Source organism: Nelumbo nucifera, chromosome 6 (assembly GCF_055504915.1).
Source record: "Nelumbo nucifera cultivar China Antique chromosome 6, China Antique-T2T, whole genome shotgun sequence".
NCBI classification, from domain to species: domain Eukaryota; kingdom Viridiplantae; phylum Streptophyta; class Magnoliopsida; order Proteales; family Nelumbonaceae; genus Nelumbo; species Nelumbo nucifera.
The window spans coordinates 39,830,248-39,857,293 of record NC_142654.1 but is presented as its reverse complement, the minus strand read 5'-3'; the positions used below and the strand labels follow the sequence as shown (position 1 = coordinate 39,857,293).

The 27,046-nt window shown below is 41.8% G+C and overlaps 1 protein-coding gene and 1 long non-coding RNA gene across 2 annotated transcripts; one reads left to right on the top strand and one right to left on the bottom strand.

Annotated features, from left to right (window-relative positions):
• Nucleotides 1-2,574: 2,574 nt before the first annotated feature.
• Nucleotides 2,575-12,220, top strand: LOC104610619 (uncharacterized). Its single transcript, XR_016077752.1, has 2 exons — nucleotides 2,575-4,762; nucleotides 4,859-12,220. It is a non-coding gene; the product is annotated as an uncharacterized LOC104610619 (long non-coding RNA).
• Nucleotides 11,014-14,546, bottom strand: LOC104610618 (glycerol-3-phosphate 2-O-acyltransferase 4-like). The gene is made up of 2 exons (XM_010277321.3): nucleotides 13,847-14,546; nucleotides 11,014-12,090 (listed from the first exon to the last, which is right to left on the bottom strand). Exons 1-2 carry the CDS (start codon nucleotides 14,468-14,470, stop codon nucleotides 11,212-11,214), a joined length of 1,503 nt encoding a protein of 500 aa, XP_010275623.1. The 5' UTR covers nucleotides 14,471-14,546; the 3' UTR covers nucleotides 11,014-11,211.
• Between the last annotated feature and the right edge of the window lie 12,500 nt (nucleotides 14,547-27,046).

Sequence of the window (27,046 nt, the reverse complement as noted above, 5' to 3'; positions counted from 1 at the left end):
ATTGTTTCCGAGTGAGCTTGGGGTGATAGATATGTTAGATTTGATTTTGGTGGAGTTGGAATTTGAACATCGCATAGATCGGGGTCATTAGAAAGGAAGTTGACGTGATGAACAGTGGATCTTTATAGTTTAGTCTTGGAGACTGTAGCTTTCCAAGTCTAGGGATGATGTCTGATCGGATGTTGATGTTGACTTCAAGGTTGTTATTTGTCTTGTGGATTGTGTCAGATGAGGGTATTTTGGGTTTTGAAAAGTCTCAAGTTGATCTGGTTGTGTTTCTATGTTTTTTGGGTGCAAGAGAGGGGTACAAAGAGGTAGGGTGAAGGGACTGAGCAAAAATTGGGTGCTAATAGTTGCCCCTCTTTGTTGGAGGTAACAAGCTGCCGAACAACAAAGAAAAAGAAGCACACATAGATTTTTGTAAGGGCCAAGAGTTTGGAGGAGGAGATTTCGCTGTTGGAATTTCAGTCAAGGTTGAAGTTGATGTAGTGCAAAACCTTTGCTTGGAAGGTATTGTACCATCTCAAACATTGGAAGGCAATTGCAATTGTCAAACAAACACGAGAAAAACATAGTGGTGCCATCCCAAAAATAGCTAGCATTAGTTGATATTTGATTTTTTGATGTTTGCCTACTCATGTTTTGAAGTATTTGAGTTTATTTTATTTTATTTTTATGGACTTGTTATTTGCTGGATGCTTATAGGTTGGGTTTGATTTTTTGAAGTTTGATTTTGTGATTTGATGAATGCTTATAAATTTTGATTTGAAAGATTGTTGACTTTGTTTTTTATCGATTTAGGTTTTTTGATAATTGTTGTTATGAAGTTCAAATTTGTTATTTGATAGAAGCTTTAAGGGGAAGTTTATATGGGTTTGACCTTTTTATGTTGTTACATTTGAATTGATGATTTGATGAGAGCTTATATATTTTGATTTGAAAGATTCTTGAGTTTTTGTGGATTTTTGTTTTTGGTTTGATTTTTTACAGGTATTGATTTTGAATTTTGATTTAAATTTTCATGGGTAAAACCTACTCAGGCACTCTAACCCTTCTTTCTTTACAGCCCTTCTCAGCTCGGGCCTACAGTTTATAGTTTGGCATTGCCAGATCAGAACTTGGTTCGAGTCTAATCACTAACACGAGAGAGTGAGTAGATTGCGCATCATCACTTAAGTATTCAGTTCTTGAGTTATTGTTGAAGGTGTATTTTTCTTGGCTTTTAATGCTTTCTTTTATAGCAAATGTGCTTTGATTCCACAAGGTTTTTGATACCTAGGAGGGGTCTTTTTATCAGTAGTTTTCATATTATCAGTTGTTTTTATTGTTTTTTGTTGCGACAAATGTATCTTGATTCTTAAGGTTCTTAATACCTAGGAGATGTCACTTTGCCAAGAATAAAATGGCCTGAACATGATGAAACGATGCTGCAAGGGAACTCCTTTTCATTCGATTCTTCCTCATCTTGCCTCTATTCCAATTCTGCCCTTTACAAAAACCTTTGTGTGCTTCTTTTGATCTTTCTTATTACGTAGTTTCTTTCCTCACAACAGAGGGGCAGTTGTCAGCACTCGACTTTTGCTCGGTCCATCACCTGAGCCTCTAGTTCACCCCAAACACCTGATTAGACCTTTCTGACCTCTCCAAAACACCCCAAAACCTAGAAAACCCAAGTTTCACCCTAAAAGCCTTCAGACTCATCGTTAAACCTGTCTGGTACCAATCTGATGACCCCAATCGACCCCTACTTACACCTCAACCACTAGATCTGACACAACCATCAAACCCAGGATCTCCCAAAACACCTACCCATAAAATTTTAACTCAAGATTCCCCTGTTTACCCCCTTATCAAATGAAGATTCCATTTCGACCTCAGCCATTAGCCTAAACACTCAAACCCCAGATTACCTTGATCTTGACACACCCGAACCGATCAGGCCACACCTTTAGACTTCAGACACATCAAAACACCTTCCCATGAAGTTCCAACCCTAGATTCTCTAATTTGTTCCTTCATCAAACCAAGATTCCACTCTGAAACATTCTATTGACCCAAATTCCTATGATCTTGACCCTCTAAGACCAATCTGACCGCACCAATCACATCAGGCTGCCCAAAAACCACACCCTATGAAATTTCACCTGAAACCACCTTCGTTTACCCCTTTATCGAACATAAATTCCATTCAAAGGCTTTAGATTGGCTGAATCAAGCCCTTTCCGGATCTGCCTGATCCGGTCCTATTTCGGCCAATCTGACCCCACCAATCAATTCAGAATGTCCGAAAACCCCACCTTGCCAAATGTTAGCCAAAATTAACCACATTTGCCCTCCCATGTAAAAAGATTCCATTTTGGTCAATCCTTTTAGCCCTCACACACAGAACTCCCATCTACAATCAGACCCATCTCAACCCTCCAATTTTGACCCAAAATCTTACCCATTCACCCAGAAACCCGGTCGGGCCCCTTAAACCCGGTCTGACCCTTTTTTCCAAAAAATTACAAAAATACCTCAAAGTTTCTAAAATTACCAAAAGTTACGCTTATATGATAGAAACCCTTATAAAAACAAGCCTTAAACCGATTTACCCTAAGCGAAGAAAAGGAGAGAGGGAGGGGATATTTGGCTACTGTTCATCATCGTCTCCTCAACCCCTGAACCACTAGAGACGGCGGCGGCTTCTTCTTTCCCTTTATTCCAGAATCCCTTTTCCATCCTCTGGTTCTTTCCATTGTTCTCTCTTCTCCTTTTGCTCCTTACGTTTTCCTTTTTTTTTTTTTTTTCTGTTTTCTTCTTCTCTGAAACTAAAGCCACGTGCCACTGTTCATCGTCATCTACACGAACAACGGCGGTATTCCTTAGCAACCACCTCGGTTCTTATGAGTTTGGTGAAGAGGCTATCTCCAACGCCATCATCTCCATATTGCTTCGTCTGTGTCATCTTCTTGTTCAGTTTTCTACAGCGGACTGAGGTTTCCTCTGTTCCGTGACCTTCACACGAGTTCAGCCAGTCTCAGAATTCGTCAAAGCAGGTTCGTACCAGGAGGGACTCGTCCAACCCCTCTGATCTCCATTTACTTTACAAAGTGCGTTGAGTTCACCCGTTACAGCGTCAATCCATCTCAAGCCGACATACTTCAGATCGTCCGGAGGAGGTTACGGGTCAAAGCACTGTTCAATCTCTTCTTCACGCAAACCAGCGACGGAGCAGCGAAAGAGGAATTATAGTCTTGCCTGGGCAGAACACGTGCGCAACGTCGATCTCAACTTCACCAAGTAATCTGGGTTTCTCTGAAATCCAGAAACGGACCATTCCTCCTCCCACTGAAGTTCAGCCAGTTTTCCGTCAACGTTTTGGGAATAAGCGTGATCAGGTAACTGTTCCCCAACCAGTTCTCTTAATTTTCTCGTTTATTCACTTTGTCTCCTTTTATCCATTCGTGATCGAAGGATGAGAAAGGGGAAGAGCCGATTCCCTGTAAGCTCCTGTACCCTATCTAATCCTCCTATGTTTAAATCTTAGTTATGTTTCTCTTTTCGAATCTGCTTCTACTTGTCTTACTTTTAAATCTTAGTTTTCAATCTATTCCTCTGTTCTTATAAATCTTCTCTGATGCTGTTTTCCAAACCATATTAGTGTTCTTTTTATTGAATTTGTTAAATTTGTTTCTCCGTTATCTTATTTTTGCATCTTAAGTTTTAAGTCCATTTCTCTGTTTCTCTTGGTTGCTATCATCATAAATCTTCTCTGGTGCCTTTACCTCTTTGCCTTTTTTTTTTTTTATCATTTCTGGTGATTCTTATCATAAATCTTCTCTGATGTATTTTTGTCAAACTGTGTTAATATCACCAAATTGCCGAATAGTGAGTTTACTTGGTTCTGATACATTTTATCAGGTAGTTTTTAAATCTTTGTTGCATCACACAGTATTTCATTCATGCAAAGAAACGGATGCTGAATAGAAAACTATTGTTCGTTTTATTCTCTCGTCTTAATATCGGTGGTCTTTCTGCTTCTATTTCCCTTGCTTTATTTTATTTTATCTTATTTTATTTATTTTATTGTTTTTATTTTTGTTTATTTCATTTTGATACAATATGGCCTTTTTGCCCCTTTTTCAATACCTCGGATTCGGTTAAAGGAATTGTTTTTGTCTTGTTTGTTCAGCATGTGAAGTAACTGTTAGGTTGTATGCTCTCTCTCTCTATGGTGATGATCGGCTGAGCCTCTCTTTAGGTTTATTGCCTTTAATATTATGTTTTAGGCCATTAATTAATTGCGATTATTAGTTTTTTTGGTCCGTACATATTTGTTCTCATCATCCCATGTGGGCCCCATCTTTGGACTCGGGAAAAGGATGTTTAATCCCTTCCCTCTTACCTCCGAGACTTGTTCGGACTGGTTGGACCAGTGCCTTGGGCTATAGGAGTCATTATTGAACCAAAATAATTTCGATACCATTCTTGGAGGTCCCATCACTTCTAATTCCTAAACTGATGGGTGGCGACTCCATTTCTAGCCCAGTGAAGAGGTGGCTTTAGTAGAGGTTCAAACAGAGAGCCGTGTAAGTTGAATTAATGATATTATTTTTTTTTTTAATTTTTGTGGACTCTTTTATGTAACCCAAGTACATGGTAGTAATTAACGTTTGGTGTTCATATGTAGTTGCTGGACACATGGGGCTATAGTGTGGGTGAGGAACCATTTTCTAATAGAGAGGATGATGGTCATGGGTGGGGTCGGAGGGGGCAAAAGGTATTATTAGCGTGCCATACATGTTTTGAGTTATATACAAGTTGACTTACTATTAGTGTTGAGATTTGTTAACTAGCTTCTAACTTGATTTTCAAGGATTTTGCAAATCATGCGTGGAATCTATGAAATATCAAATTCTTTGTACAGAGGCCAATGAGTATGCATCGATAAGAAAGTAGAATGAGTTACTTCATGATGAAGTTAATAGGCTCCGTAGAATGTTGAGAAATAATGGGTTGGACCTGGATGCAGTACCATTTAGTGAGGGGCTGGTAGGTTTAGCAACCTGCGTGCCAGGCGATGATGATTATGGTGTAAACTTGCCTGTTGGAGTTGCATGTGGCACCACAGGGGCAGAGCAATCTCCTAAAAGGACGAGCATTGTAGCCCCATCTTGCGAGATTGTTAATGTCTCTCCCTCCATTGCATCTACTTACAAATGCAAGTTTCCCCAAGCAAGGAGAGAGCGAAAGCAAAGCAACACAGTGGTCTTGCCCTACCTAGCTCCTAGGCAGCAAGGGTAGGTAGCGAAAGGGTTTGCCATTGCTGCAGGGTCCAAAAGAGCAGTAAAGGGGAAGGTGGAGTGATAATTGTTGTTGTATGTAGGGTTTATTTGGTTATTGTGTTTAGGGTAGAGTTGGTTAGTAGTTTGGTGACTAGTGGAGTATTTGTAGTAGTTTAGCAGTTGTGAAACGGTTCTTGAACAACTCCAAGAGAGGGCAAGTGCATATGATACTAGATTTTGTTCATTTAATTGATTTGCATTAAATTAGATTTTGTCTATATCATTATTTTTTTCTTGTGTAATGAGGTTGATTAATGGTTATGGTAGTGAACAATTGGTATGGAGCGATGGTGTTGTACTTTTGACCCCAGATTGCATGTTTCCCCTCTTTAACTTGGAAGCATGGTGTACGATGAGGCATTGGTTTGGTTTAGGGGAGGTAGAGACGGCCTAGGTCAATGGGGAAGATCGACGGTGGAGAATTGAGCTTTTGAAGTAGTGTTTTTGCAAAAGCACCGTTTCCCATCATCGGCCTTCCCCATTGGCCTGGGGTGTCTCCTTCTCATTTGGGGACGTCCAGGAGACCTTTCCCCACCCCATGGAGGTGGTACTGTCGCCCCCCTCCAGGACAACATGTTTGAAATGGCAGAATCACCTGAACGCCGCTCTAGTCGGTGTGGAGGGGTTCATTGGCCACCAAACCCACTCCCTCCTACTGCAACTCACCCATCAAGCATCCCGACACCTTCTGGTCGTTCATCTGCCCGATAGCCTAGACCAACGATGGGAAACTATGGTTTTGCAAAAGCACTGCTTCCCACTATCAGTCTTCCTTGTTGACCCGGGGCATGTTTGTCTCCTCTAGGGATGTCCGGGAGACCTCTCCCCACCCTGTGGAGGTGGTACCGCCACTCGTCTACCGCCGTGCCCCCTTAGGGATAGTGTGTTGAAAATGGCAGAATCACTCAGTCGTCGCTCCGTCGGTCTTCCCCGTGAACTTGGGCTTTTTTGCCTCCTGCGGGAACATATCTTCAATGGATTTACAAATATTTCTTAGTAAACAAAAAAATCTTTTAAGCAATTTATATTTATATATTTATATTTAAAAGTCCAACATAACTATAATAAGATGCCAAAATGGTTTGCCAATATTGAAAAGGAAAGGGGGTGGAGGGAGTCTTTTAACACAATCGTAAAAGCATTGAATCAATGTATTCACTACTTATGATAAACTATTTCCACAAGACCAGTGTGATGAGAATAATAACAAAAAGAAGAAAAACAAGTCGCCTAACTGTAGCCATCCCTTCAATAGCTAACTCATGGACTGATTTCATGGATTCAATTTGCCTTATGCAAACATCGATTGCTCTCTCCACATTCCCAAGGCGTTCCACAACACCGCCAAGACTATTTTCCAATGTAACCTCATCTGACCAATCTCGAAGAATCGCCCACTTAAAAAATTTGCAACTGCTAGTAGAATCGCTTTCAGTCGTTGGGCTATCCAACACCCACTCTTGCAATTGCAACACATGTCACTTGTTATATACATGCCTTATATCAATGCTAACAAATAATATCAACCCACTTAAAGTATTATCTTATTCTGAGTTGTTAAAATTTGAAGGATGTGTTTCTGTTTGCAATAGCATTACTTCGTACTGCAAACTACTATGTTGGCTATTCATACCTACAAATGTTCAATAACCTACGGTAACATCTATATCTAAATCAACATTAAACAATTCATTTTCATTGGCACTGAGCTAAGCAAAATTTAAATATTCATTTACAAAGGTCCTTATGACAATCAACCAAGGAAAAAAATGTAACAAAATAAATTGCTTGTGGTTGAGCAATGTCAACAAATAGGGATTTCGATCTCCGGTGTGCCGTAAATCAACAAGATTGGATGAAGGAGTTGGACGGTCAATCACTGATATTGATTCAGAATGACCGCATAAGGGTGCAACAAGCTAGGGAAGCCTTTGCACGGGTGGCCAACGAAAATGCTAAACCACTAGAGTGAGTTGGAAATAAAGGGGCCTCCAAGGCGGTTGAACGTGGTTAAACCCAACTTTGAGCGTCCTTTCAACGGTCAACGCAGGGTGCCTCCATCGGATGATGAATAGTAAACCAATGCTCGAGCTTCCTCCGAATGGTGAATGTTGAGTGTTGTCCACGACCGGTGACCGGTGAACACAAGGGGATCTGAGAATGTTTCAATGTCCGAAATGAGGAAGACCGTCGGGAGAGAATACAGTTCATTTCTCCTTTTTTGAGCACAAGGAAGAAGATGGTTGGGAGCAACAGAGATGTCATCTACTAGACAATGAATGGAGGAGCACAGGAAAGAAGACAGTCGGGAGCAACAGAGAAGTCATTGTTTTCGAGCAGTGTTCGTTTCATGGGTAAGAAGATAGGCGGGAGCAATCTATTGGATGACGAATGGATCTATTGGGCAATGAATAGATCTACTGGATGTCGAATGGAGGAGCTTGGGGAAGAAGACAATCGTCATTTTTGAACGGAGGAACAGAAAAGTCGTCTATTGAAGAAGACGATGGGGAGCAATCTACCGGATGGCAAATGAAGGAGCTTGGAGAAAAAGACAATCGCTGATTTCTTCGAAATAGAGTTCTCCTCCTAAATCGAAATGCATAGTAATAATGTTATTAGGGTAAATTTCTTAAACTACCCTTATGGTTTAGCTACTTGATTAAGTGTATCCTTACTGTTTCTAACAATTAACTAAGTGCAACCAGTCATTAAACGTGGACGAAAAAGGTCAAATATCCGTTTTACCCCTATGCGAAGTTACATTTTTATCCCTATTTTAACTTAACTCATAATCCCTTTGACACTCGCCTCATCTATCGAAAGAGAAGAGGGAGGAGCGCCATCCATCGAGGCGGTCATCGCCATCACCAACGACAGTGGTAGCTGGAAATACCAACGATGGAGATCTAGTGGAGGTCAGTGAGTTTTTTTCACCAAGAATAGATCCATGCGTGTTATCTCGTCGATGCAAGTTAAGCTGAATCCCAAGATTCCGAGGAATGCCTCCGGAACTTGTGATTACATTTCTGATATGCCCGATGAATGCTTTACCTACATTTTCCAGTCCCTTGGCTCCGATGACCGTAAAAGCAATTCTCTAGTCTATCGGCGATAGTTTTGAGTTGAAGAATAGAGTCGACACCCTCTATCGCTCAAGGCAGAATCTGATCTACGACCTCTAATTCCCTCTATTTTCTCTTGGTTTGATGCTGTAACCAAACTGGCATTGAAATGCGACTGACGATCCATGAGCATAGGCCACAAAGCTTTTGTCCAAATCTCTTTGCGTTGTTGAAACCTTACACAACTCAAACTTCATGCTTGTCATGAGTTGACAGACGCGGACATAGAGGCCTTCGCTAGTAACTGCAAGGGTTTGAAGAAGTTTTCTTGTGGCTAACGAGCTGAAGGGAGTGAAGGAAACCCTGATCCAATGCTGAAGAAATCACCAAAAAACAAGACTTTAATTCTACAAGAAACAAAAAAGAAATCACGATACGGTTCGGTGATCTGGCTTGACTTTAAGAATCTCACCAAAAAATAGTTCGGTGAAAGCTTCATCGCTGGTTCTGGTGACCACTCAATACCTGTTACCTCATTCCAAAATGATCAGAAGAAAAAAAAAAAAAAAAAAAAAAAAACGGAAAACAGAAGAAAATAACAGGGGAAAAATTAATAAGATTGAACTTATCTTATTTTGGTCTCAAATTGAATGATGGACAGGGGAGCCGAGATCTTGTAATTCCTAGCGCAATACGAACTAGACGTTTTATGCGAGAGTTTTGTCCTGTTCTTAATGGTCGCTACAAAAGGGAAGCAACGATAATACTCACCGTCGCAAGAGAGGTAAACATGGACAGCCTGATGTCATCGTTTCTTTACCTCTGTTGAAGATTGATGAATCACTGAAACCTTGGTTCAACTGGAACCCGAATCTGGTAACCAGTGTCATCGCTTAGGGATGAATGTGGCCTGATTGCCTAGCCAGGTCCCTTCATCGGTGATAGCTCTCTGTTCACCGTTAAGAAGATGATGAACAGACATGAAGATGGAGGAAGGAGAAGAAGAGGAAAAAGGAGAAAGAGAAGAAGAAGAAGAGGGGGAAGAAGAGAGATAGATCGGGGAAGGGGCTTGGTCGGAGGTGAAGATGGTCAATGCCGGTTTGTCGCTGCTATGTCAAGAGTTGAAAGAGATGATGAATAGTTTTTTCGGTTCTAATATTGGATTTTAAAAGAATTTTAAACACTATGTGGTCTGATGTGTATATGGGTTTTGACAGAATAATAACGATGCTAACGGTAAATGTAGAATTAATCAATTGTCAAAAACAATAAGAGTGGCATTAATCAATTTTCAAATAGTAAGGATAAATTTAATTAATTAGCTAAACCATAAGAATAGTTTAAAAAATTTACTCATATTATTACTGTTTCGCTACATGATGGGGAGGAGCTGAAAAAATTAGGATAATAGCAGCAACATTTTACTTTTAATATCAATAAAAAATACTATTTTTATATAATAACAGAGTATTTTTGGGAAAATATCAAATAAAGGTAATGTTACTGTTCATCGTCTTCCTTACAGTTTACAAATCTGTGCTTCAAAAGCAGACAACGTGGTACGCCCGTACTTGTTTATGCGGGAATTGCGACGAATCCAATCAGGAAAACGGTTTACGCCGGTACTTCCTCCAACGTCGGTAGTTTTGCTGGGTTCAATTTCCAACCAAAAAAATACTATAAAAAAAGAAAAGAAAAAGAGGCCTTTCCCCGGAAAAAGGATCATCCCCCACCGCCGGCGATGATGTTGGTTACAGCAGTCATGGTACCGGCGTTGTCATCCTCGGTATGATATGAACAGCAATATCTTGCAATGCCGGTGGTGGATCCACAACCCACAATTGCGGTGGCCTGGCAACGACATCCACCACTGCAATTCCACCACCATGTGAGCGAATAGCACAAACCTTACCGCTGCCGGCTGCAATTTGCACTACTCCTTTGAGATGGGCTGACTGAATGAGCTCCTCCCAACAATCCCCGTAAGAATTGTATCTCCTGAAATTTGCACTACTCCTTTGAGATGGGCTGACTGAATGAGCTCCTCCCAGCAATCCCCGTAAGAATTGTATCTCCTGAGCACTCCTTTGGTCTCATCAACCACGTATAGCACATCCTCGTCTGTATTCTGGGTTTCTTCTTCCGGTGTGCAAGATAGGGTGAGTTTCTTCTTCAAGTGCGGCAGATAGATAGCCTCGATGAATGGGTATTTCTATTTCAACGTTAACGGAAGCTGAGATGTGCAGTTCATTAGAGCTGGATACAGAGGAGGAATGCCTTTTCTGCCCCCTCCTGCGCCGTCGAAGCGGGTGAATACGGAGGCAGAGGAGGAAGACGAGCGACTGTTATCCCATTTATTGATATTAAGGGCAAAAAGTTGCCCTTATCGGCTAGAATTTCATATTTTTTCGGCTGGAGTCGACGGATGTTTCGTATTCCGTACCAGACTATTTGATATTTCAAATTATGAGGGGAGCTGACCGAAGAAACCCAAAAATAAATCCAACAGCCATATTAAAGGGGGAAGGAGAGAGATAGAGAGAGGACGGTGGATTTTTAGGTACCATTTTGTCTTGGTTGGGGTGGGGAGAGTGATGGAGAGAAGGGGGCAGTGTAGGATGGGGAAGGAAAGATTCTGAATTCTCTGTTAGCATGTCGCTCTTTCAGTTTCAGTTCGTATTTTAAAAGAAAGATTGAAAGATCCAATCATCCTTATGACAAACAAACACCAAGCACAATACAGTATTGTTATCTAATTAATTTCCTCAACTGAATAACTAAAAATGAAGTCCCCCAGCTCACTGGACCGGGCTGGTCACTTACTTCTTCATGGAGTACATGGACTCCACCCTCCCATCGTTCCCTCCTAACATCATGTATTTATCCTTCCTAGTGAGTCCAGTACACTCGAACCCCAGGGTGCCACCCAAAATCTTCTGAACGTGATTGGCTACCTCGATTGCCGGTTTGCCACCACCTTTACATGTCATCTCCTCAGGCAGACGGTTTAGGAACTTGACTTCGTAGACGGGCCTCGGGTTCATGAAGAAGTAATAGGCGTCCCAGAACTTGACTCCCCTCACCGTGGTGCCGTGGAACATATTTTGCTTGGTGTTGATGGCCACCGGCACAATTCGGTCGCTCAGCTCCGCAAACAACGCGCTGAATCGCAGCAAGAAGGGTTCGCGACATGTGGTTCCTTCGGGGCATATGACCAGATCACCCTTTTGGAGGAGGGCCGAAATGCGGGCAGCATCAGCTTCACGGTCGCGGGTCAGAGCCACGGCAGGGATGGGCGACTGGAGCCTAGAGATCTTGCTGACACTGTAGGTGACGCATGAGACCTTGCGGCCGAGGGCGATGGCGATGACAATGGGGTCGAGCGGGGTGCGGTGGTTGCAGACGAAGAGGGAGCCTGGAGAGCCCTTGCTGGGCGGGGGAGGGATATTGCCGCTGATGACGAGCTTGATGCCGAGGAGACCGTAGGTGTAGCGAACGATGCGCTCGGGCAGTGGAATGTTCAAGTAGACGCGGATGAGGCAGAGGAGGAAGCCGAATGGGAGCCAGAGGAAGGTGAGCAGGGAGTTGAGCGGCGTGGGCCGTTGGACGAGGCGACCGTCGTGGAAGATGATGGGGCTCTTGAGACCATTCTGTGGCACAAGACTGGCTTTAGGGTCACGGGGCACCATGTATCCCTCCTGTGTATGTACGTACACTTACATAATCAATAAATCGCGTAGCTATAGATGACTCATCAAACAAACAATTATAAGCATTAATCCATGTATTCACTTTGATTTAAATAATACACAGTTGAAACTTGAAACATCTTTCATTACTTGTTTGTCTATAATACAATGTTAATGTTAAATTACTTGTCCATCACCTGGCTGATCTCATCCACTTGTTAAAAATAAGTGGGTTTTTGCAGGAAATTTCCACAAGAAAATTAAGGGGTTTTATATTTTCTAATTGGGTCAACTAAGGAGATTCCCTACACCACCAGGAATATTTCTGTATATAGAGAGATGACGTGGTCAAGCCAAGCTGCATGTGCACCAAGTAGGATCCTCTGCCCATACAGCCTTCTAATCCACATCAGCATCAGCACGTACTCTTTCCCTTATTAGTAGTGTCTTCCACAAAGCACACGTAATTTTGGCAGTTTAATATTAAATTTGGGATTAGCAAACATTATTATTGGTGGTTAAAAAAGCTATATCTAGGGCTGTAATTTGGCCGACAGGTTGTCTTGGGTGGGATTGAAGTTTTTGAGAAACCTGATTCAAGTTATCCACCCCCAAGTCCCCAATCCATCTTTGTCTTCATAAGTGTATATATGTATTGTATAATAATATATGTATAGTATAAATTGTGTATAGTATTATATAATTATATCGAATTTCAAGGTCATTTAAACCTTGTACAAGTGATATATGTACGTATCTTTCTTTTCAAATGCCACTTTCGGTTATGGATGTACAAAGATTTTGATCTTTAATAAATAGTTAAATTTTTTTTTGATAAAAAAAAGACTAAATACCAAAAGCTGTTAGGGCCTTTTAATACCCATCCTAATATATCTCTTCATGAATTTATCCACCTGAGAAAAATAAAGAAAATAGAGTATCAATTGTTAAAAAGTCTGGAACTGGATACACAATTTTTACTTTGGACCATATATGTATATGTATCACTATTTTTAAGTTTAAAATTGAAGATTTTTTCAATATAACATGACCAAAGTAGTTTTTTTTTATTAACATGAGTTAAGTAATTTTAAAGCATCATAACTTTGTCTCACCACTCAACCTTATTTGATATTTCTAATTCCTACGTCTGAGAAGTGAGCTTTTTTTTAATAAGAAAAAAAAAACAAAATTATGAAGAAATTGGACTAAGCTAATTCCAATAACTCAGAATAGGGTTGACCCGAGCTAATCAAACTCAACTTCCATATTTTCTAATTTGCCCTCTTTAATCAGAGTAATAACTCAACAAAAAATAAAAAGGAAAAAAAGATCGGAATAATATGTAAGGCCATTTGGGACCCTAAATTACAACGCGGAAGATCCTTTGGACGTCTAGGATTTCTTCTCTGATGGGGTCCCGTCTCGCAGATCGAGAATAATTAAACCACCCCTGACACAAAAACAGATAACAGATGGGTGGGAGTTGACACATGTCTGATTCCGGTGGTCATGTAGGCCTCTGGACTCAGGAAACCAGGGTTCTGTTTGGTATCGTTGCCTTTTCAGTTTAAACGTTTTAGATTAATCAATGCAAATTGGCAAACAACTGTTTCTTGGAGACTGTTCATCACATATCTTTCGTCAATTTGAATGGATCAACCCAAAACGTTTCTTGTAAAAACAGCAATGGTGCCAAACAAAATCAAGGATTCTCGGCTTATTCTGTGTGAGGAAAATAAATTTTGAGGAAAGCTCAATTTACCTTGCAAAGTTCCATGAAATCGAAATCGGACGGGCGATCTCCGATGCCTAAATCGGGCATTTGCTCGCCAAATTCCTTCAAAATGGCGTTTCTCTTCGAATGCCCCACTAATACCCCTGGCTTCTTGACAAAACCCGTGGCTCTCCCCGTCTTCGGGTTAACCTCGATCTCCGTCCCCAACACCTTGTCACCGCCCAGAAAATCCTTCACGAACGGCTCCACCATCACCGTCGGGCTCGCCGTCACTATGATCTTCCTCTTGCACCTTCTGAACACGTTCCAGCTATCTGATCTCACGTTAGCGGCGTAGAATCTCGGCAGCACAGCTTGGGAAGCGAGCTCGATGTCTCGAATCTTCAAACCCGAAAATGATATGAAGATGAGAAGCTGAATGGCGAGAGACTCTGACACAAATAGGTAGGCGACGGCGATGAGGGGAAAGGCGAGCAGGAGAGCGAGACCACGTAGGAAGCTGCCGGCTTCAACGGCTATGAGCATGTAGTATGGGAAGGCGCTAGAGGAGACGAGGAGAGTGCCATCGAGGTCGGCGGCGATCGTTTGTTCCTCTCGGCCGGAAACGTTGCAGAGTGAGATCGGCGGGAAGTGACGAGGCCGAGAAGACATGTTTCAGACCGACTCAAGAGTGAATTGAATATGTCAGTACATGGGTGGGAGGGAAATTGTTGTAGTAGTTGCAGGGGTCAGAGACGTTATAAATGGTTGAGCTTTGTTTAAAATTACAAGATTACCCCTCCGCTATTTCTATCATTATTACATTCATGCCATCTTGTCACGGGGGCAGTTTTACGGTTGGAAAAACCCATGCGGCATCCGGGCCAAGGCAGGCTAGGACAAGTCTTTGTGTGCTTGGAGGCTAGGAATTGCCCAATGAGATGATTCCACCAAGGTCAGTAGCACTGGATCATGAACTTAAGTCATATGGTCGGGGCTTTTGGCTGGTTTTTGTTGGTCCATGGGAGACATCTCTTACGTGCTAAAGGGGGACGACCATGATAAGAGGCGCCTGGGCGCCGATGAGAGGTGTCGGGGCATTAATGTAATGGGTCTCTTGTATGCCGATGATGTGGGCACCTATGTGCCAATGATAATAGGCAACCGCTTGGGCCGGAACACACCCGTGCGCTATGGACAACGGGATAGATCATTCAGCTTGGGCAAGAGGTTGGCGTGGTGAAGGGTCGTGCTTGACCCAGACCCAAATGCCAAGCCTCCCTTGAGTGTCGACAGTGCAGTGCCGGTCCATGCACTGTCCCCATGAGCATGTGTGCACCCATGAGGAACCCTAGTAGCGATGCTAGCCATTAACCAGGGCCGCCCCGCAAGGGATGATGGTCTAAGAGTGCCAAGGTTAGGCACCCAAGGAGGTCGACTACCCCTCCTCAAAGAGTACGTTAAGCTTTTAGAGGTTTGCCTGAAGATGACATCAATTCTCCTAAAAATCTTATAGGCAAAAAATGACGGTGATGTCCCTTAACGTAAGCCCACCAAGCGTAGACAAAGCTAAGCCTGTGTCAGGTCGTGACAATCATGCATGAGCCCAAAGACTCGTACTCGGTTACTCACTACTCACACTATAAGTGTAAAACGGTCGTGCAGGCCGCGTATGACGGTCTGCGGGCCATGCTAGATTTGGGGTTTTAGGTCCACAGGCCGGGCTGACATGATACGATGGAGCGGGCCGTGCTATTCGTGGCCCACGTACCGGTATATATATTATATAATAATATATAGTATATAATATATTAATAAAATAAATATTTTTTTTAATTTTATTATACTAATTTATTTAATTATTGTATATATAAAAAATTTTATAGCTTTAACCCGATGCTTGCCCCAACCTGGCCCAAAACTCGATTCACGGGCCTGGGCTATGGACTGTGCCGGGCCGACCCCCAAGTTATCTCCGGGGAGGGGGGGGGGGGGGGGGCAGCACGGCCCGAGACGGCCCACGCAAAGTTTTACATCTCTACTCGCACACGAGAATTGCATCATTCTATTCTTTTTTTGGGGTTTGGACTCCTCTTAGTGGCCCAAAGGGCTGTACATAGTTAAACCCACGGCCCATTAATTGGTCTACTGGTTAGCAATAAACGTTAGTCTATTAATGTGGTAATTGTTGTACACAGTGAGGAAGGGAATAATTAGAAGTAGGGGCTGAAATTGGAAAAATCACAATAAAATTTAAAATAATTGGAATCGTGCTGAATGTAGAAAATTTTTCATGGCCAATACTTGGTTGAAAGTAATATTTAGATTTTAATTGCTGTTTTGACATGAAACGTTGTGATTGGTGAGAGATATCTATTGCTATATCACATATGATGTGATAGTCACTTCAACTATAAAGCAAGAAGCGTTAATTTGATGTTTGTTACGAACAATCTATCACGCTTATAGTCTATTTCAATTGTAAACAGCCTCGAATAATGGTTACATGTCAATTTGTATTCATCAACCCTAAATGTTTCACGTAAAAGATCCATCAAGGTTCAAAATATTGGCACTATGTCATTGCATACATGTATATATACCACATCATACATCTAAAAAGTATGAAATGCAAATATAAAGTTTTGCAGTGTACATATTTGACATTTCCGTGACCTTTAAATGCTGATATGATATAATAGGATACGTATCGGGTGCATTACTTATTCCAGTGATTGTGGCAAACGGATTTCCTGTGAGGTCGGCCTCATGGTAATTAGTAATTACCGCTCAATCAATTCGTGCAAGTGAGGGAGCACGTTAAGTGCTGCAAGAATAGGGAACTGGCGGAGTAGTTGGAAGATTTGAAGTTTTTTGGTTGGTTGGTTGAAGACTTCACTAGGGTTTTAAATACTTACACTATTCTCTCTCTCTCTCATTTCATCCATCAATTAAGATTGAAGAATAACAAGGGTCAATCATCCTCCGCCACCTAATTTTGATGCCCGTTTATTAATGGTAGTTGGTCGATGAGAATCAGATGAGGTTGAAGAATTTGTCTCTAAGTTTGACTCTGAGATGAAAATAGTCAAATTTTGATGAAATGGTTGAGACCCTATTCTGTTTATTGCAAATTTAACACATCTATGGTATTTGGTTTCACTGACATTTATTACTTCATGATAAAGAAAACAGTGTAGTATAAGTACGTCATTTTCTCATAAAATATTAAAAAGGGTATTTTCCTTGAATCACACCTTTCTTGATTTTTAAACAATGGATTTTAGGCATTTTTCAAATATGAATTTCAGATGTGGCAATAATGAGGGTGTTTAATTTCGTTTATGTTTATGGGTGGTAATTTATTTGTGTTTTTTCACTTTAAATGTTTTATTTTTTTGTTGTTTGGTTGGGTTTCACTTTAAATGTTTTTTATTCTCCACCTTAGATTAATACCCATTAAAGAGATCACATCTTCGCCCCACAACGCTCCACAGAACATCCCTGCTGTGTATTGGGAACATCTCCCGATGGTGCCATCATCGAGACTGGTAACTGTGGGCAGCCCCTTGTGGGGAGGAGATGTAAACTCCCCATTAAAGTGTAACACCTCAACATTTGATTTCAAGAAACGCTAGGACATTGGGGGAAACAAGAATTTGGCATTTTCCCAAATACCCATACACAAAATTCAAAGTGTTTCAGTTTTTATCAAACAGTTATTTCATTTTGCTTCATATACAATAAATACCAAGACCTATATGGTGCTGATGTGGTGGTATTTTTTCAATAAATGCCAATGGAACCAAATACATACAATACAGTGCCGTTTTTCAAAAAATCATATTGATGCCAAACCCTAAAATTTTGTTTTGTTAAACTGTTTATGAAGAATATGTTTTTCTTGGGATGCATAAGGGCCCATCCATCCATTGTCAAAAAATGCTAACAACGAACATTTATTAACAACTTCTTGTTTTTGAAAAAGAACAAGCGCAGTATAAAACATTTATTAGATTAACGGCAAGGAAACTCCACTTTAATGAACACTGTTGGTCGGCCCACGGGTTAGAAACTTTGGCCCAGTCCGAGTAGGCATAGGCACATAGCCAGCTGTCTTGGGATAAATTTCTTCCTTTTTCCTTTTTCCTGTACACCTCCCATTAATGTGTAAGAAAGAAAACAGTGGGCACGTGCAAAGGGAGAAATAGGGAGGTGAGATTGAATGAATGGTGTCTGTTTCTCTTACTTGGTTGCAGATAAGAGAGGAGTACGCCTTCGCTGCATGCGCTGGATCCTGGAAAGCATTCATCCAACACACGATATAGAGTAAATGCGATATAACTTCGACCCCACACACACAATGACACAAATGACAAAACCATTTTTCTTTTATGATGTAACCCCACTTGCCCTATTCTCTTTGTCGGTTTTGGGCTGGCATTCAGTATTGGCTTTTGGCCCAACCCAGCCCATTTCAGTCAGTTTGACAACTAAAATGGGGCCAAGTTGGCATTTGGGTTGGGCAGTTGGGCCGAGTTCTTCTTTCTCATCTTGGGATGGATTTCACCTAAAACCCAAGCCTGACAAGACAACCCACGCAATTCTATTTGTGCGTGCAATTTGCATCATTGCATGCTTCACACTTGGTTTTATCTCGGAGTTGTGTGTAGGTTGCGTCAGCTCTACCACTAGACTTCTAGCTGGGTTTGGCTGCATTTAGGAGCCCATATTTTCTGTAAACTAATGGATGTGAATCTCCAATGCGATTCCAATATTTAAGCATAGTTTCGTCTGAATCTGTTGATCTTCTCTATCTCTTCGATAAGAGTAAAGAACTAAAGATTGAAAAACGTGAGAGAGTGTTAGTTATCACTTAGTACGAATCTCATGGTTTAAAAGAAGGCGATGATCGATTAATTGTATTGCAATTGAAGAAGTTGAGTGGATTGATGATAGGGGTGGATTCGAGGCGAGTCAAGCCGAATATTTGGGTATTCGAGCTCAATTCGGCATAATATTATAAGGTTCAAGTTCGATTCGAACTGAAAATGCAAGTTTGAATTCGGCTCGAATGAAAAAATTATATATTCGAGCTTGATTCGGCTCGAGCTCGATAATGATTCGAGCCTTTTTGAGCTTGAGCTCGAGTTTTAATGAATCTGTGGCATCTGTTTAAGAAAAAAATAAGCTCGATTTGGTTCAGATTCTATTTAAGAAAAACAAAATAAGACTGCTGCAACCCTGTATGTTTGTAACTTACCCAAAATAGGAAATTTCAGACAAAAAAAGAAGAAAACTAGATATTATAATGACTAGGGATAAAGTGCGTGAGACCTGAGACGGTGAGAGGCTGGACTGCGAGAGGCTGCAGCCTGCAGCTGAGACCTGCGCCCTGCAAGCTTCAGTTGAGAGCTGAGAGGAGAGGAGAGCTTGAGAGGATAGGAGAGACGAGAGGCGGAGCTGTAGTGGTGGTGACCGGTAAGAGGCTGAGGCTGGACTGCCTGAGAGCTTGAAAGTTGAGAGGAGACTCGGAGAAGAGAGACGAGAGAACAGAGAGGAGAGGAGAGACAAGAGGCGGAGCTGTGGTGGTGGTGAGTCTGGTGACTTGTGAGAGGCTGAAGCTTGAGAGTTTGACCGCCTGAGAGCTTGAGAGTTGTTGAGAGGAGACTCGGAGTCGGAGAAGAGAGACGAGAGAGCAGAGAGGACAGAGATGAGAAGAGTGAACTTTCGAAGGGTTAGGTTAGGTCGAAGGGTTTTTTTTTTGTTTCTGAAATTGTACCGTGTATAATGGACTATCATTATAAAATAGTTTCACAAATAAAATTTCTTGCAAAGGTATAATATATATATATATATATGTGCGTGTGTGCGAAAATATAAATTATATAAAACTACTCGGCTCGGCTCGATTACTATACGAATTTTGTATGAAGCTTGAATTTGGCTCAAAGCTCGATTTGAGCCGAGCTCGGCTCGTGAAAAGCTCGACTCGTGTCCACCCCTAATTGATGACCCACCTACGTTAAAAGAAAAACCTTACCCTTTCCGGACAAGGAGGGATTAGTTGAAAGCCAGTTTAGGGATAATTTTGTTATAAAAATATTTAATAAGGTTGATTAACTATTTTAGGGTAGTTTGGTCATATAAAATAATTAAGGCTGTGTATGCTTGCAATGTAAACACAAATATGTACACTATATATTTACCTTTCTTTTTGGTTCATGAATGCAAATACGGTTCACATTTTAAATCATTTTTGCACTCATCTTATTTGTTTGAAATCGGTGCAAAGTGTGGGCCCATCATTAATTGCTCCAACTATCTTATGCTCCAATGCCTTAACTTTGGCCAAAAAGTTAATTATAAAAAATACACAAAATTGTATCCAAAAAATAGGTATAGTAATACTTTCTTCTTAGAGTACAAAAGCGTCAGAAAATACATTTTTGATCTGATAATTATTACTCTTTTACATATCAAACAAATACTCGCAAGTGTGAACCGGGGTACATAAATACCCCGATTCGGCATTTGTATCGCAAACAAACGGAGCCTAAATGTTTATATGGACAACATGTCAATGTCTATTAATGGTCACTAAAAGTGGTGTAATGGAAATTTAACACAAGGTGAGATTCGGACAATAAAACTCAATGACAAAGGGTTCTTTGGTGGTTTTGGAAAATCATGATGAGTTTAAGAGAAATGTGAAAAAGTCATGAATAAGTTTTAGATAATATCCTTACCTTTTCCACGATCTATATGATTGGATTAACTGAATGTGAATATGTGATGGCTATTCAACGGGCTGTGAAATCAATGATAATTTTTCATGTTAGTAATAAAATATATGGGATCCACACTTGTCACGGCCTATGAATTTATTACTAGCATAGAATATTATTATTAGTTTCACAACCAACTGAATAGCCATTTTATGCTCCGAAGATCATCCTCATTGAAATTTGGAGAAGTATATCCCTTTACATTAATTCAAATGCGGATATATATATATTATATATATATATATATTATCAACTATCGGGAGATTGTGGGCCAATCTACTCCACAATTAGTCTTGGAAATCTTTGAAAATGGGCCAAGTGCCTAAAGGCCTGAATCAAACTCTATATGATACTCTTTTTCATGTAGGTACCCGTAAGACTAGAGGTGTAAAGTGGGTCGTGCCATGCTGGCCCGTGGGCCGTCATGGGCCATGCCACCCTCCCTAGACTATTTTTTTTTACTTATTTTGTTTTTCTTTTGAAAATTTTGATTTATTTTCTAAGTAAAAGTGTGAAACTAAAATATTTAATTTTCCTTTGAACTTTGGGAACTATTTAAAAAATTAAGAAATGAGGAATCTAAGTTATCTAACACATAAATGAAAAAATAATACTTAACCAAATTGAAATAAGAATGATGGAATAACAAATTGGAAGAAAAATAGGAATTTTATTTCATTTAAATTTGAATGATACAAATTACAAATACAATGATTGGATCATTGGATACTTAGATGAATGAAATATGAAAATGGAATAAATTAATAAAATATAAAAATACAATATAGTTACAAATTGAAAATACAAAATTACATTGTTAAAAAATTAAAAAAAAATATCAAATAAATTAAATAAAATTAAAAAATTACAATAATTTGAAAAAATAAAAAATTCTATACAATTAGTCAACTTCATGAATCATGACTTTCATCATCTGCTTCAAGTGAAATATTCGATGTAGTATCATGCCCTCCTTTGTCTTGTAATCTAACTTTTGCATCTAGCCAATCCTTGAAGCAGATGCTCATCTCTATGCTTTCATCGTTCATGCAACTTATTGGAAAGACCAACTTATGGGAGAAAGAGAGATAGGTGAAAGCTTCCCCACATAAAACCTTCAGACTTCAAAGCCACCCATTGGCCTTCTTCCTCAAAAAAGCCAATGACATCATTAATGGTTCTTCATACATGATGATCAAGTGAACCTTCCTATTAATGATGTTTGGATTTGGTGTAAAATCAAAACTGGTATTGTTACTGTCAAGTCAAGTCAGCTTAATTACAAGCTGATCAAGAACCATGATCAATCTCCTAAGGATACAGACAATATTACCCTCCATCATGTATAAATATAAAAAAATGTATGAACACCAGTTTATATGTCCATTAAACGCCATTTGTCTGCTGCCCATAAACATCAATTTTGTCACAGAAACCATTGTCAGAGGCGTTGATTCAAAACAAACAACAATAAAAGAAAATAAATAAAGAAGGGATGAGATGGACTGATGGAGTGGTGGTAATCAATATTCGATCAAATTTTTAGGAAAAAAAAAAACAAGAAAAAATGGCTGGAAATGGAAATTGAACTTAGTTGTAGCTCACTACCACTACAAGTGGTGAGAAGTGAAAATGGAAAGGAAAAGTGAATAAGAAGATAGGGCGAGGGTTTTAGAGTCGATGGGGATATTCTAGGTATTAAGAAAAGTTCAGATGGACAAAATTGGGATGGGAAATAAGAATAAACATTTCTTGAAAATGCAAGCTAGAAGCGGCCCATCAACTGCTTTTTTCTAATGGGCTTTTTGGTGGAAAAAAACCTATTTACTGCTTTTTCACTAAATGCTTTTTGGGGTGCTTTTGGCTTCTAAAACACAAGTGCTATAAGTGCTTATTTTAAGCCGCATTGAACATGGTCTCAGTTGACTCGTCAAATTTGTAAATCGAAGATGAAACTATTGAGCACCTGTCCTAGAGGAATCCTCTAGCTCAGACTATTTATCAAACCTTCAACCCAACCTTTGCAATATATACTTGATTTATAAAATATTCAAGTTTCAAGAATAGAACCAGGACACTCTTGGAAGGGTGTTATCCTTCAAAAGTCGCGAGATGTCTAAACTCATAGTATTTAACGTATTGATGGGTTCAAAAACTAATATGTATCATAGGAATTGGTTTACAAAATATTTAAGTTTCAAGAATTGATTAGGACATCTATATGAAGGGTATCATCCTTTAAAAGTGGCAAGATGTCTTAACTCGTATGCATTTAGCATATTGATGGGTTCAAAAGCCTATATGTGTTTGGAATATGGGGTTATACAATTGGAGGAGAATCTTTGAGGTGTATCTAAAAATATTGTATTTAGAATGTTATTTACCCCTACTCAGTTTATTGAGTTTATTGTTGTGTTACTGCCAAATTCATTTCCAGGATACAATAGATGCTTGGGTGAGAAACTACAACTAGAAATGTTGAAGATTCTTTAAAAAAACCTTCGGTAAGGCAGTGACAAATTAGATTGAGAGAGACAAGAGAGATTTGTAGTGAGAAGTGAGTGAAAACCTTGTGTGAAAATTGACTTAGTTTATATTCCTTTATAAGTTTTGAGAGTCATCACGAAGAGGGGTGTGTCCGTCTAAAGAGGCTCTTTGTATAGTCATCATTTCGCAAAATCATAATTTGCAATTTTGTTCTTTGTCATTGCAAATCTCATCACATTAGGTGTCATCAGACTAAAAATACTGTCATTTCACATGAACCACGTGAGTGCACACAAGGTGCAAGAAAATTGTGCCTCTAAAGCGCTTCATTGCGCTGCACACACACACATGCGCATGCATTACGCCACAGCAAGGCTCTATACTCTCCTCTCTATAATTTTAATGAGTATAAGCAAGCTCTTACTTAAAACCCAAATAAAGTTTAGTAATTGCCCAATGTGGGACAAGTCTTAAAGGAAGAGAAAACTAGTTAAAACAAAGAGTTTTGGTGGGAACTTTAAAACCATTTTCAAGTGCATGTGTATGTGTGCCTTTATGTAATTTATCAATCAAACACCCATTGGATTTAATTTCTAATGAGATTAATATCCAACAATATGTATCATATGATATACATGATACTTTGAAGTTTGAACCTTGTATTTATGGAACTAACATCCCTTTGACTAGTAATATGCACAGGCAATGGAAGCAGCCTCGCTAATCAACGGATCCTCTATCCTCTCTTTTTTCATTCAATTTAAATTTATTTGTGTTCGTTCGTTATAGGATAATGAGATAGTTAGAAATCCTTTATTTTTGCAACCCGATCACTCTTTTGGCTTTGGAAAAGAAAAAAAAATATCTTTATCAATATACTATTTCTTCTACACATTCATGTTCACTCTATAATAGAGAATAATTAGGATTTGATGCAGCACGATCTGGGCACTCCTATCTGGCTGAAACTTGGCTCCTAGCTGTGACAGACGATACCTGAGATGAAGAGGAACGTGAAGGATTCCCGGGGAGCTCTCTCGGCGGGAACACTATGATGGCTAAGTTAGAACTCTGAGGAAAACTTAAGGAAAACACAGAGAATGAAGAGTGCTGAAAGTACTAGCTTCAATACCTTTGCTTCGTGAGGGTCGGGGTCCTCTTATACCGGAGCTCAGTCACATCAGGTGTAACCGCCACTGCCCTAGCCGTTACTGCTAGGGCTGAGGTGGCAGGTGCAGGCTTCTGTTGTAGGGTACGGACTCATTAAGCAGGCCATGCTTTTTAGAGACGGCAGGCACAATGCCGCCTGGCAAGGGATGCGGGCACTGCCACTGGACCTGGGAGGTACGGATGTCAGGCGGATTTCCCCTATAGGCTGCCGAGCTACTTTGCACCGAACCGCCTGGGACTGGTTTGCCTTGCATCGAGGTGCCGAGGTACGCCTAGGTGCTCGCACTGGAGGTGAGCCTTAATCAAGTACGAATAGGAGTTTCGACGGTGCTGTCTCAAGGTGTTTCTCCGTCGGGACACTTAGCCAAAATCTGGGGTGCTCCCTTTGCACGGGGGAGCTCGGGGCGCTCCACCCTCAGGCTTGGGGCGAGTTGGGCCTTGCTTCTCGGCGAGTTGTCACACCCGTTGAGTTGTTTGGTTGGGCCTCGACGAGTTTGTTACACCGAGTTGTGGCCAGGCTGTCGCGCTGAGTTGTCACTTATGCCAGGTCATGTCCACGTGTCCCCGTGCTACGTGGTCGGGCCAAATCACCCTACATCAAATGCCGCCCCAACTCCCCGTGCTAGGGGTTCTGACCCAGCGCGGGGAGTTCGCGGTCTACTAGGTGGATTTGGCTCGGGGCCTGAGCTTTCTTGTCTGCCAGCTCATCGGTCGGACCGGTTCTCTGCTCGGCTCTACCAGGCGCAGCTCAGGTCGCGTACGGTCTACGTTCGGACGTCACGTGACTTATGGACTCCGCGGACGTCAAAAAATACGCTAAATCGATTTCGCCTCGAAGGTCGTGCAACCGGTTTTCTTGAGGACCGTCAGATCGTTTCGATCTCAACCGTTGACGCCCGCGTATAGTGGCTATAAATAGCGGGGGTCCTGGCCATTTTCCTTCGCCACAAATCCTCAATCGTAGTCTTGAGCTTGCGTTCAAAGCCTCTTGCTCGGGTAAGTTCTTCCCAGTCCGGTCCATCTCTCTTTGATGAGTCACCCTAGCTCTTCTTCAGTTCTGTTATTTATGTCTTCCTTTTATAGCCAGCTAGATGAGCCCGAGGTGGGTACCTCGGCTCAGGGTCACCCTACTGGAGTCCAGTTCCCCGAGGCGTGGGAGGCCTCGGGTAACTTGGCGTCCACCTCTCACTGAGGTCGGATGCCGGACAGGTTCGGACCCTCCACCATGACCCTGGAGAGGCTCTGCTACCTTATTCGGCAGTACAACCTGCCCAGGGAGTACACCTACAGTTTACCTGCGGTAACTTCCCATGGGAGCATGGGCCTGACGAGGTCGTAATCTTCCGAGAGCAGCTCATAGCCGGGCTCCGCCTTCCCTTCCACCCACTCATAGTGGAGGTCCTGAACCACTTTAACGTTACGATAGACCAGCTTCACCCGAACTCGGTCTGTAACATGGTCGGGACCATCTCCCTCTGCTACGAGTATGTCCTCCCCCTTGACTTGGACATGTTCTGTTCCATCCTCACAATCAAGAAGAGCGCTTCATGCGTTCTCCCCGAGCACAGGAGGGCCTATTACTTGACCCCTTGCCCGGGCTTCAAGTTAATGCATAAGCTTCCGAGCAAGATCCCGGCTTGGAAGCAGGACTACTTTGTAGTCCGGAACCCTGTGGGGTGGCCCTTCCCTACTCACTGGAGGGCAGCTATCCAAGACCCCGACATCATCCTTGACAAGAAGACAAGGGAGATATTCCAGTCGTGGGCCGAGGTTGGGTGTAGTTACAAGGATTACATCACTGAGAGCATGCTCATCCAGGCCAGCTTGAGCCCGGGTAGGTAGTTAGTACCTTAGTTGTTTGGCCTGCTCCTTTCTTTTACTTGAGCACTAATGCCGAGCTTTGTTGCAAATCCCATGGAGGCGGATAAGCTTAAGGGAGATAGGCTCTTCAAGAACATGAAGGGGAGGAAGAAGCGGGCTGCTAAGAGAGCTCGTGTCAAGTCACCACCAGCCCCCACTCCCGAGCCCAAGCTTCCACCAGCTCCATCTTCTGAGCCCGAGCTCCCTGGCGCTCCTCCAATCATTGACTTGGAGGAGTCCATACCACCTCGGGAGCCCGAGACCTTGGCTGAGCCCGCTACGAGGGTAGCAGTTGAGCCCGAGGTTGCCACCGGAGCTGTGGACGTAGTAGCTGAGGTCTCCGCCGAGCCCATTCGTATAGCCGAGACGATGGTCTCTAGCTCGGGGAGCCCGGATGGGGGCCGAAGTATCTTGGTCCCCTAGTGAGGCCTTCAGAAAAGCAAAGGGGTCGTTTACTCCAAGGAAATCTCGGTCTGGGCCGATATGCTCAACCCTGCTCAGATCGGAGCTCGAGCTGCTACTCACACTATGGTGGTAAGTTCTCCTTTTATTTATCATGGCTTTCTCTTATATGTATGTTTCTTCGGTACTAACCACCTTTCTTTGTCAGGCGAACTCTGTCGAGGAACCTGAAGCGGGCTCTGACCGCCGAGGAGTCATCCCGCGTTGCCCATACCGATCTGAGGGCAGCTCGTGAGTAGATCCACCGGCTGGAGAGTGGTGCCATGGCCCAGAGGTGCGTACGCTGATGGCGGAGAAGGATGAGCTAGAACATGAGAAGGACATGCTGAGGGGCGAGGTGGAGGCCCTCAAAGCAGAGCTGGCACGTGAGAAGGGTACATTGAGGGGTGAGCTGTACGTCCTCAGGGCAGAGGCGGAAGGCCTTAAGGAGAACAAGAAGGCCCTCCTGCACGAGGTGGAGTTCCTCAAGGCTGACATCGAG

What these genes read in the sequence shown, in the direction of transcription:
- LOC104610618 (XM_010277321.3), bottom strand. Translation starts at nt 14,470, where the DNA reads ATGTCTTCTCGGCCTCGTCACTTCCCGCCGATCTCACTCTGCAACGTT. An exon ending in ATTTCATGGAACTTTGCAAG is followed by an intron (nt 12,091 to 13,846) that starts GTAAATTGAGCT and finishes GTACATACACAG; the next exon opens with GAGGGATACATGGTGCCCCG.